The sequence below is a fragment of the Buceros rhinoceros genome, unplaced genomic scaffold, assembly GCF_000710305.1.
Source record: "Buceros rhinoceros silvestris isolate BGI_N320 unplaced genomic scaffold, ASM71030v1 scaffold4408, whole genome shotgun sequence".
Classification (NCBI taxonomy): domain Eukaryota; kingdom Metazoa; phylum Chordata; class Aves; order Bucerotiformes; family Bucerotidae; genus Buceros; species Buceros rhinoceros.
In genome coordinates, this window is record NW_010424970.1 from 28,995 (window position 1) to 40,833 (window position 11,839).

At 52.0% G+C, this 11,839-nt stretch overlaps 1 protein-coding gene across 1 annotated transcript in view; it reads left to right on the forward strand.

Annotated features, from left to right (window-relative positions):
• Positions 1-11,839, forward strand: part of DAGLA (diacylglycerol lipase, alpha) — a 28,007-nt gene that overhangs the window by 15,537 nt on the left and 631 nt on the right. Inside the window, exons 12-19 of the mRNA XM_010140967.1 lie at positions 2,557-2,637; positions 4,766-4,908; positions 6,046-6,114; positions 7,037-7,109; positions 7,678-7,874; positions 8,596-8,725; positions 9,484-9,665; positions 11,434-11,828. Coding sequence (XP_010139269.1) covers positions 2,557-2,637; positions 4,766-4,908; positions 6,046-6,114; positions 7,037-7,109; positions 7,678-7,874; positions 8,596-8,725; positions 9,484-9,665; positions 11,434-11,828 — 1,270 coding nt within the window. The remainder of the gene's footprint in view (positions 1-2,556; positions 2,638-4,765; positions 4,909-6,045; positions 6,115-7,036; positions 7,110-7,677; positions 7,875-8,595; positions 8,726-9,483; positions 9,666-11,433; positions 11,829-11,839) is intronic.

Sequence of the window (11,839 nt, forward strand, 5' to 3'; positions counted from 1 at the left end):
CGGCCCTGGAGGGGTTTCCCAGCCGTGTGGAGGTGCTGCTGGGGGACAGGGGGCAGCGGGGACCGGGCAGTGCTGGGGGACACTGGGATGGGAGGACTCATTTAGCTGACAACGCCTTTGCACAGTGTGTTCATACAAAGGGAAAAGGTGAAGGGAAAGGAAAGGGCAGGGAGGGGAGTTTGCTCTGGTTTTTCTGTGTGGAAAAGCCCTAACAGATCCTTGCAGAAGTTGGCTTTTCTCTTGGGAAAATACTCCCTGTTGGTGAGTTCTGTGAAACCTTATCAGATCAAGCCCTTTGTTCTAGACTGAGCTTTTATTTGGCCTCTGTGTTATTTCTTTGTTGATTGTAGCTGCTACAGAGATACAACAGTATCTTAAATTATTATCAATATTAATCTTGAGACAATAACGTACCGTCAATTCCCCAGGGATGCTAATGGAGATAATAGAATTTAAAAACATCCATCTTAATGCATTTTTAATGTCCAGAAGTCAACTCGAATACAAAAATAAATGAAGTGTCTTGCCAACACATTTAATTTGGAGGGAAGCGCTTGGCCGTGCTGGGAGCTTCCCGTAAGGTGTCTGATTTCTGTTCTTTTTCTTGCTGGTTCTGCGTTATCTCGACCTGCGGAGCCCTCATCTCACTGTGCTTCACACGGTGGCCATCAGACATCCTACAAATTCCAACCCTTGATGGTTATGTGAGCTGCCTTATCGCTCTACTGGTCCCCTGCTGAAGGGGTTTGATTGCCTGAGGAGCCGCAAATGCCACCGCTAAAAGATATTTGAGGTCTCTGAGCTGTTTTGGATCAAAACCCGTAGTTGTACTGAAGGTTTGTGGGTCAGTGTGCCAAAAAAAAAAGAAGGGATTGTCACAGTAAGGAGGGGAAATAAAATAAACCTAGCTAAAAATAAACTCAGCTTCATGATTTTTGAAATAAAATCTGCTGATTTTATAACAACATTAATTTAAAAATACTCTTCAGTTGAGGGCATCATTCTGGACTTGATCCTGTTGAACTTGTATAGAACAAAACTACTGAAGTGAGGCTGTTCCGGAGGTTTGTTCCCTGCTCGTGAGCCAACGGGGATGACCAGAAGTAGCTGCTTGAAGGAAGCCCTGAGAGCTCAGCTGTGGTAATGCTCTCACCAGTCTGATGGAACTGGCAGCAACAGCTTCCGAGCTCTTTTCTCTCACACAACTCAGATATCGCCGGGCAGTTTCATGCCTTGGACTGTGAAGCCCTGCAGAATGGTTCCGGTTCCTTTTCCCTGGGGATCGCCAGCCTGCTTGGCTGGCTTGGGAGGTTTCATCAAGCCCACTTAGTCTTATCCTTTGAAATTGAGGAAGCAGGGTCCACCATAACGGAAAGGCTTTGCAGGGATAAAAGCCTCATTCCATAATATCCAAGTCAGGGGCTGTATTAGACTGCGCTTTAATGACCCAGCTCGAAGGCTGACTAACAGCCCATTAGGAATATCGCTGTGGATTTAGGTCACGCTTGTCAAAAATAGGATCCGAAATTCACGTTAGGTATTTATACACATGGGCTGCCCCTCGCTTCTCGCTAGCATTGGGAACGGGGACACTCCTGAAGGCAGCGGGAGCTGCTGAGAGCTGGAAACAGGGGTGCGGAATGCCACGGCAGCTCCTTTTTGCTATGGGTGGAGCATCACCGTGCTCACAGGCCCCTGTGTTCCACTGCCCCTCTCCAGTAGTCACCTTGGGTGTGCTGGCGGGTTTGAGATGGAGGACTCGGAAAATCTGTTGCTTTTTTGAGAGGGCCGTGACTACTTTTATGTCTCAGCGATTAAACAGTGCTCAATAACATTCGCTTGGTACTTCAGCTCTTTTCAGGTAGAGGTGGGACGGAAAGCAGCTCAGATGATCTGCCCTGGGGTTCGCCCAGCCCAGGCAGCAGCAATTATTCGAGGTCTCATCGCCAGATCAGAAGTAGATGATTTCTGTTTACCCACATTCCCTTGGACAACATCGCTGCTGTTCAGCCTTTGTCGTTGACCAGTTAAAGGTGTAACCAAGGGTTTATGCCACAACTTTTATGCCAGACTCCAGGTGGTTGTTTAGAACAGATCACCTGCCTCGTAACTGTTTCGGAGGCAGAACCACTCCTCAGGTGCAGCCATGGGCAGAGACAGTTGATGTTTGAACCGGCCGTCTGCTTGTTTCCCATCTTTCAGCAGTTCTTATGCTCAACTCCCAGATGCACGACCTTGTCTTCAAGAAGGGGGATGTTTTGTTTTGGTTTTTCTAGACTTTACACTGTGAGCCAAGCAATGGGACTGTTGAGTTTTATCTTAAGCACTTCTAAAGTCGCTCCTTCTAAAGGCTCTGTGGCTCTGGTGATCAGCGAGCCAAGGCGTGTGCCTGCCAAAGGCTGGTCCGGCATGTGGATGGAGTCAGTGCTCTCCCTTGGCCCAGACATGGCCCAGGTGGCACTTGGAGCTCCCGCAGCAGTTGGGGCCCGGTGGTGTCTGCTGGGTGTTCGCATCAGGGTTTGTATTCTCACCCTGTTCTATCTCGTGTTCCCCCAGGGAATGGTGCTGTCTGCCGAGTACATCAAGAAGAAATTGGAGCAGGAAATGGTGCTTTCTCAAGCTTTCGGACGAGACTTGGTGAGTATTAGTTTTCTTCTCTCCTTGCAGGCTAACAGGAGATGAGATTTCCCAAAAACTCTGGCTTTTGGGAAACCAACATGTCCCTGAGCCTGTTGTAGTGATTTCTCAAACCTTCCCCCAGTTCCCATCCCTCTGGATTGCCACAGGCAATACTTACTCATTCCCCCAAGGCTTTTTTTTTTGTTTGTTTTGAATCCACCAGTACAGCAGAGCTCCTGATTTTCTTTTTTGCTCAGGCAGAGCTAAGGCAGAAAGTCCCATTTGGTGGCAAGGCAGGATGGGGAACATTAAAACCCAATTGACAGGGACTAGACTCCCATCTCTATGGAGATTCGCTGTGGAGGGGGCAGTGGGATGCCGTGCTGGCTGTGTGTGTGCACCCTCGTGACAGAGATATCGGGGAACCCAGGAGAGATGATGGGAAGCAGCTCACCTTAGTTTGTGTCAGTGACAGCACAGTCCATCCCCGCTGGGGAGGGACCTCCAGAGCTGCCACACTCCCTGCTGCCAGACAACGGCCTTCCCTCGTGCCCAGAGAGTGCCTTGGCCTGTGCAGTGCCCACGGAATAGCTCAAGGAAGAAAGAAAACGGGGATAAAAGCCTCAAGGGTTCCCTGCAGCTTGAGCATCAAACCAGTCTCCACTGAAGCATCTGCTCTGTGATGTCTGTAGATGTAGGGAGAGACACACAGGCATCTGGCTTCTTCGCCCGGCGTTTCATTCCTCTCTGCCCAGAAGGGGAGAATTGGTCTTGTTAAGGAGGCTGTAACTGATGAGGGATTGTTCCAGATGTCCTGGAGAGCTCAGCTGCTCCCTGACTGGAATGGGGACAGTGACATTGAAGCTCTGTGCTTTGGTTGTCTCCTGCACATGGTAATCAGTATTGTGCTCTGCCCAGTTTGAAGCTGGCTTTATGTATGGTGGGTCCAGCTTGTAACTGGTGAAAACCAGTGTAACTAGCTTGACGTGACCCACAAGGATGGAGAGAGCTTGGCCAACATGAGATGGAGCCACTGGATCGGGTGTAGAACATGAAGTACTGTCTGCAGCTGAACTCAGAAGAGCACCTGAAAAAGTGCTACAGCCAGAAAATAAAGGGGCCATCCCAGGTCCTGCCAAAGGTCATCAGCCCAGCACCTTGTTTCTGAGAGTTGCCAGCAGCAGATATTCAGGGGAAAATAACAAGTGAGGTGTGGAAAGTCTTCACTCTCCCCCAGCATTCACCTCAGTGACTGCAGCAGGCACGGTGGTGGTTCAGAGGAGGTCTCAGGGAAGACAGCACAAAAATAGATCTCAGTCTCGTGGCCTGGTCTTATGTTTTAGATGTGTTTTCTCATCTTACACAGAAGTCCAAGTATAGCCACCACCGTGGTGCCCTGGGGCCGTGGAGAGTTGGGTACCGGCTTCTCTCCCCCTGCAGGGCACTGGCAGAGCTCTGCAGAGGAACAAGGCTGTCGTGTCAAGGTGAACTCCTGGGTTCTGAGCCGTGCTCTGGATATCAAGACCAGCACAGATGGTTAGCGAACAGCTTTGTCTCCGAATGCCTTGCGCAGTGGCCGGCTGTTGAGAGCGAGCGCCCAGGCTCAGAAGACTCCTGTCAGAAGACTCCCCAACTCCTGGTTGAGGGTTTCTGTTTTTCAGCCCACACAAGGGGTGGAATTTGATGAAAGCGAGGAAGTTCTAGGGCTGAGGAGCCCTTGGCTGTAAGAGCCTGGGCTCGGAGGTTATCAGTAGTCTGTCAGATCTGAGGAGGAGCAAGAGGCTCACATCAAATCTTCAGTAACTCAAACAGCTTCAGTGTATGTTTCCTTTTCCTTCCTGTGGTTCTTCCTCTAGGGAAGACCTGGCAGGTCAAACACTGGAGGTGTAGGAGGGAATACCAGAGGGGGATGAGTTCCAGCGTCCTTCACAGCAAGCAGCACCACAGAGCAGGAGCATGCTGGGGCTGCCGCTGGGGCTTAAGACTAAACAGTGTAAATCAGAGCTCTGCCTCCGTTTCAAAACCTACTCCCTGCTGATTGGGTCACACTGGTGGAGGAGCTCTGGAGTGCTGGTGTGTAGGAGAGACTCACAGCTCTGGCAAGGGACAAATTCAGCCTGACCTCAATTTCTGGTTTTATTTTCAGGGGAAAGGAACGAAGCACTATGGCCTGATCGTGGTTGGCCATTCCCTAGGGGCTGGCACGGCTGCCATCCTCTCCTTCCTCTTGAGGCCGCAGTACCCCTCGCTGAAGTGCTTTGCCTACTCCCCCCCAGGTGGGCTGCTGAGGTAGGTGTTGGGGCAGGGGGAGCGGTGAGATGGGGAGGGGGTGTAGCTGGAGCTAGCCGTACAGTGCAGGAGGAACTTGACTGAAGGTAGATGTCTGCCTCGGTCCATCTAGTTGTTTGGACTCCCTCAGCAGCTGACAAAGAAACCGGCACTTACAGGGTGTGATCTCTGTACTCCTAACGTGGGTGCCTAAATCAGGTCAGGGGGATGGTGCTCCTTGGGGGGCAGTTTCTCAGGTAGCTGCCCGGGTGATCTCTGAAGAGAGCTGTGGTGAATTCCCCCCCTGCTGGCGATGTTGTTTCTCTGGCAGCCAACAGAACCGTCCCACCTGAGGGCTGTGAAGTGAGATAAGGTCTTTCTAGTCATGATGAACACTATGGGGTCACTCAAACTCAGCCGTGGGTTATCAGGAGCTTCTTCTTGCGTTCCAGCAGCAGCCGAGGGTTTTAAACCATCCATGGTGCTGGCATGTCTTGTCATGACAGTAACCCCTGTTCTCTGCAGCCGTAGAAGAGCTGCTCTCTAGAACATTTTGTGAGAGTTTTATAGCTTCCTGCTCAGAGCTTCTGCCCCTGATATCCCCCGACAGCTCGGGCCAAGCCGTGCTGTGTTCCTTGACTGTTTCAGAGTTCAAGGAGGTGCCTCTGACTGCTGTGTGTCCCACCCAGGATCATCTCCAGGTCACCGAGGCAGCCTCTGCCTGTGGGAGCTGGTCCAGAGGGCCTCTAGGGAGGCAGCTGATTGCAGAACCAGCTCACGGAGTGAGCCCTAATGAGGTCTAACCATGGTACTCAGGCTGCTGCAGAAAGTGGCCACCTTGGTTCTGCGGTGTCTTTGTAAAGCTGCCTTGCAGCATGAAATATCTTCTTCCTTTCTGCTGTCCTGGCCGTTCCAAACTGCTGGGAAAGTACTTCCTTTTCTGAGAATATTCAGAGCCACAGGTAGATGGGACATGGGATGTGTGTATCAGGCTTTCCTTCCTCAAGGTGGGAGTCCACGAGCCTCCAGCACCTTGGGCTGTGGTTTTTATGACCCTGGTGCTCTGGTAACCTCTCTGACACCAGTGGCAACTTGGGGTGCAGTTTGCTGCCAGCAAAACACACTGTTTGCTTCTTCTCGGTCCTGTTTCTCTTCCAGTGAGGATGCCATGGAGTATTCAAAAGAGTTTGTGACTGCGGTCGTGCTTGGCAAAGATCTAGTGCCCAGGCAAGTGAGAAGTGGCTGAATTTCTCGATGAGTACCTGCTGTTCAGTACCACAGACCCCTGTTGCCTCTCAGAAACACCTCCATCCCGCCTCTCTCCGGCCTCCTCACTCACCTCTCCTCATACGCTTCATTCTTGTCTTCCCAGCGATGTGGACACCCATACTGGTGTCCCACACACCTTTTTGTAGGGATGTCCCTCCCCATCTCGCAGCTGTAAGAAGGGTGAATATTCCACCTCTGTGGTTACACTTGCTGCAGTTCCTGACCTGTCAATGCCATCCTCTGGTTGCCCAGGTTATCTCACACCTCGAACCAGATGCACTGTCACCTCACTTTGTACTCATTGTCCGTATCATCTGTTCCATATCACCTCACATCTCCAAACCAGCTCTCGCATCTCTTGTGTCTTGGCATTTCTCACCTCTCATCTCCTGGGACGTGCGTGACTGAAGAGGGTGTTGGACCTGGAGCCAGACCGCCTGGGTTTTGCTTTTGCTGTTGTGAGCTCACATCACTGGTGATGGTTCGGTCTGTACGATGTAAGGCGTGTGGAGTTCAGTGGAGGAGAAGGATTGGACATGCCTGTTGGTGTGACAGATCCATCCTGCGATCTGTTCAGTGGTGTCCTACAGCTCTAACTCACTGCTCTATGTCATCTTGCACTGTTTTCTGAGACTGCATCACTCCCTCATTACTGTTTGTTGACCTCTCCTGTGTCTGTGTTTGCTGCTCGGTCTCTATGACATTTCGTACTCGTTCATTGTCACGGCAATTTCCTGTCACCTCTTAACCCTGGTTACTGGTCCCAGTTGATGCCGCAGCCTCCCTCTGAACTGATCTGTGTGACTGCAGCGTAGCTTCTTGTTCTTCTGTGCTGTGTGTCCCTGCCCTGCTGCTCTGAACTCATCTTCCTCTCTTCCAGAATTGGGCTCTCTCAGCTGGAGGGATTTCGCCGACAGCTTCTGGATGTTCTTCAGAGAAGTAACAAACCAAAGGTAAGAGGAGAGCTCAAGACACCTGGAAGTGAGTCTCCAAGTGGTGCTGGTAAACCTCTAGTGTCATGTTTACTTTCTTGGTAGCATTTTATGGGTTTTGTGGTTTGGCTTATGGGTATTTTGGTGAATTTTAGCTGTTTTTCAGGATTTCTTTTAGTGCATAAAGGCCTAAAAAGAATTTTTGGCCATTTACATTTACTTCTTTTGTTTATTACATTAAAAATTCAGATTCCACCTACCCTTGGTTATGCTGGAAGATATTAAGTTCCCCGTTGATGCACAAGCTGGAGCTTGCTCTAGATCCTGAACTCTCCAAAAACCTTCAGCAAAAAAAAAAAGGAAGGATGTAACATTGGCACTCATGGGGTTAAATGGGGAAAGGAAGAAACGGCTGTTCTGGGCAGGGTTCCCTCCATCTCTAGGTCTGTAATTTGAGCAATCGGGGCTCAAGAGCTGCTTTTTCTGGTATTTGTACTCAGGTTAAACCTCCCCACGGTGGCTTGGGAGGTGCCTCTGCGCTTCTCTGTTTTTTCTCAATATTCTCCCTCTTTTCTCTTGTGTCAAACAGTGGCGAATCATCGTGGGGGCCACGAAGTGCATCCCCAAGTCAGAGCTTCCTGAAGAGACAGAAGAAAATTCCGTAACAAGTAATCGCCTCTGGACCCATCCCAGTGACCTGACTATCGCCCTGTCTGCCAGCACCCCGCTCTACCCGCCCGGCCGCATCATCCATGTGGTGCACAACCATCCCGCGGAGCAGTGCTGGTGAGTGCGTGCCAAGCTGCCGAGCCAGCCCGGGGATCGGGGTGAAAATATCCTCTTGGAAAAGACTCCCCCATTTTAGTCCCAGAAGGACATTGAGGGGCTGGAGCGTGTCCAGAGAAGGGCAACGGAGCTGGTGCAGGGTCTGGCGCACAATGCACTGAGGAGCAGCTGAGGGAGCTGGGGGGGTTGGACCTGGAGCAAAGGAGGCTCCGGGGAGACCTTCTGGCTCTGACAACTCCCTGACAGGCGGGTGGAGCCAGGGAGGGTCAGTCTCTGCTGAAGTGGTGGAGTCCCCGTCCCTGGAGGGGTTTCCCAGCCGTGTGGAGGTGCTGCTGGGGGACAGGGGGCAGCAGGGACTGGGCAGTGCTGGGGGAGCACTGGGACGGGAGGAGCTCAAAGGGCTTTTCTACCCAAGTGGATTCTGTGATACCATGATCTGTGAAGGAGGTGATTTGTTTTTTGCATTCCCGCTGTCTTATGGTACAGTGGTTGTGTCTGTGCTGTCGGAATACAGACGCAGTCATGTCACTGTTGCCTGGTGCAGAGTTCTGGAGCAATGGCAGTACCGTTTGTACTTCAATATCTTCTTCCTCTGTTTCTCCTCCTGTTGCTTTTTCTGTCTCTGCAACCTGCTGTTTCTTTTGCATGCCCAAATACCGGCCTGCTCTTTCATCCCTGGCTCCCGTTTCCCTCTCTGTTTGCATCCCAACTCCTCCTCCAGTTGCTGCGACCAAGAGGATCCAACTTACTTTGCGATCTGGGGTGACAATAAGGCGTTTAACGAAGTTATCATCTCACCCGCAATGTTGCACGAGCACCTCCCCCATGTGGTCATGGAAGGGCTCAACAAGGTAACTGGAGAACCAGGCTCAAGGGGCAGTTAGGTGTCCTCGTAAAACGCGTCACGGGCTTTTATGCCCTCAGGATGGGGAGTCCTTGCTGGTTGTTTAAATACACGAGACCATTTACTTTGGAGGAGGAGAGGAGGTTGTGCTCTGGGCTCTTAGCGTTGAATGCCATGAGGCCTGGAAATGGAATGTACCCTCCCAACACCCGGAGTCCCAGGCTAGATCTTCCAAGTTTAGAGTCATCATAACGTGAGGTAGGGTGGTGATTGGTTCCTCCTCTCAGAAGGTGCCTGCTACAGGCTGTGACCCAAGTCCTCCATCCTGCGGCTGCAGTCCCTCTGTTAGTCTGAGGGGTGGTTGAGTTGCCGGGGGGTTGGGCTAGAGACCTTTAAAAGGTCCCCTCCAACCCAAACCGTTCTTGGGCTATGGCTGAAGAACAGGTCTGTGCTACTAAGCTGCAGTTCCTGGCTGTGCAGCTCTACGTGGAGGTTTAGCCCAGTCTCCTCTGCCCTTGCTGGTCTGAAGGCTGCTCCTACCAGCTTCCTGCCAGCCCCTTCCCAGCACTGGATTCCCAGCAGGGCCTTCTGACAGGATGAAGGATGTCCAAATTTGTTGATATATCCCTTTATCTCAAGACCTTGCCTTGTGCTTGCAGAGGGCACTGGTGAGAGACAAACGCAGCTGTTGGAAAGCTCTGGGCTGAGAAGAGCCGAGCTGCTCTCCCAGTAAAGCACTGGTGTTCCTCTGCTCGCCTCCAACAGGTCTTGGAGAACTACAACAAGGGGAAAACAGCTTTACTTTCTGCAGCCAAAGTGATGGTGAGTCCTACAGAAGTGGATCTCACCCCAGAGTTGATCTTCCAGAGCCAGCCCCTGCCCAGTGGACCCTCGGTGCAGATCGGAACCGGAGCCCTTACGGTGGACAGAAGGAACAGCAGCACTAAGTAAGTACATGTCTTTAATTCCTTTGATGGACTGTTGGCTCTAAGTGTGGTTCCTCCTGTCTTAGGGCATTGCGATTGGTGTTTGTGGGAAGCACAGGTCCAAGAGCTGCCTTTGTGGGTCTTTACTAAGCTTCAGAATGTGTTGTGTCATGTTGGGATGGAAAATCCTTTGTGTTGCTCCAGAATCCGTGAGTACATCAAGGCCAGGAGAACCCAGAAGCTGAGGGAGTGGAAGAAACTTTTTTCTCCTTATCCAGCCCTTTCTGTGTGACTGATGTACCCAAAGATGGTGATTCTCAGGAGCTGAGAAGCAGGGAAAGCCTTGAGCTTTCGGAGAGTAGCTGGTGTCCTGTTTGTGAAGGACAAGAGCAGGTCCAGTGGAAAGCAGGTGGGGGGGAAAGGCACGTTGCGAGGGCTGGAGGGATTCCTGCAAGTCATGGGAAGGACCATCTCTGCACGCTGGCAACAGTGGTCTGGCAAAGGGCAAAAGGTGGAGGATCATCTCCAAGGTCTTGAAGGTTTGGAGCCAGGCTCGTTCTTTGGGGTGTAGGTAAAGAGCTTTTCTCCAGCAGCACATGGCGGAGAGACTCCTTGCACATTTTCTGGAGGCACGGCAGAAGCACAGACTTGCAGGAAGCAGAGAAAATAAGGATGTGGGCAAAGACTTACCAGAATACACGACTTCCACTACAGAATGGCATTTTACAGGGCAAAATTGCAGACGGAACGGGGAAGATGAGAGCAGAAAGCTGGTTCGTAGTTAGAGGTAGGAAGTTGAGTGGAAGCAGAAGCCAGCACTGTGTCTGGGAGAGGATTGTTCCCTTGCAGGGAAGCTCTTCTGTGGAGAGCTCAGGTAGAGAGACCCCCCAAGGAGCTGCAGGAGGCACGAGAGATGGTCTGTGCTGAGTGACGGGCGGCTGAGTATCCTTGAGCTAACGTGAGTGAGGTACAGCCAATAAGATGGACATGATAAGGCTCTTGTCACAGAGAGAGTGGTCAGAGACAGTGGAGGAGCGCAGAAAGAACCGCGGCTGTGATGGAGCAGCAGAGCAGGCGTCAGGCCGGGGTGGTGAAGGCTACAATAAGCCTGAGAAGAGGAACTAGGTCGAGCAGCAGGGAGAGGAGTGGTGGTTCCTGTGCCATAGCCAGAGCAGAGCCGAGGAGCCACTTCCTGTTGAGAGAAGCAAAAGCCAAGGGGGAATTCTGAGGTATAAAAGGGGAAGGAACGAGGGATGGGGCAGAGTGCTGGAGTGGAAACGGTTGTAGGCTGGTTGTGTTTAATTCAGGGTTAGAGCCAGTTGAGTGTGTCACATTCCCTCTGGAAAGCCGTTCTTGGATCACTCGAGGGATCAGATCCTGGCCTGACTCCTCAGCCTTCCCCAGCATGCGATGCCCTTCTGGTGGGTGCAGCAGTCCTGGACATTTCCTGATGTTTTTCTCTTTAGGGCTGGTTTGGGTGCCCCAGGGGGAAGCACTGCATGCTTCACGGGGAGCAGAACCATGGTCCTGAGTGCTTGAGAAGGACAACAGTTAGCCCGGAGAAAAGGGAGAAGGGCAAGAACCGGAGTTTGCAGTGGGCAGAAATTGCAGCTAATATTTTCAGCTGGGAGGATGAAGAGGTTTAGAGGTTTCTTGTGTTTGTGGATGGCTCTGGTTACAGCAATGACACGAACCCTCAGCGCGCACAAGGAACTCTGTGCCCAAGACTTGGTTCCTCTGGCTCTTCTGGGGAGTGGCACGGCCTCACGTTGTCCGTTTCTCGTTGCAGGAGCAAGTCCCACTCTGAGATTAGCCTGGAGGGGTTCTATGAGACAAAGCCACTTTCTCCCGTGCAGAAAGACCCTGTGGAGCTGCTTCTCCTGGATACAAAGGAACGTCTGTCTGTGGAGCTGCAGGACCGTCGTGCCCCGCTGGCGACCATGGAGAGCCTCTCGGACAATGAATCCATCTACAGCTTTGATTCGAGGCGCTCCTCTGGTTTTCGGAGCATCCGGGGCTCGCCCAGCCTCCACGCTGTCATGGAGAAGGACGAGACCCACTGCTTTTACATAGACCCTGTGATCCCTGAGGAGAACCCGTCCCTCAGCTCGCGGACGGAGCTGCTGGCTGCTGACAGCCTCTCCAAGCACTCCCAGGAGACTCAGCCCCCCGGCCAAGTGGTCAACCGCGGGGGC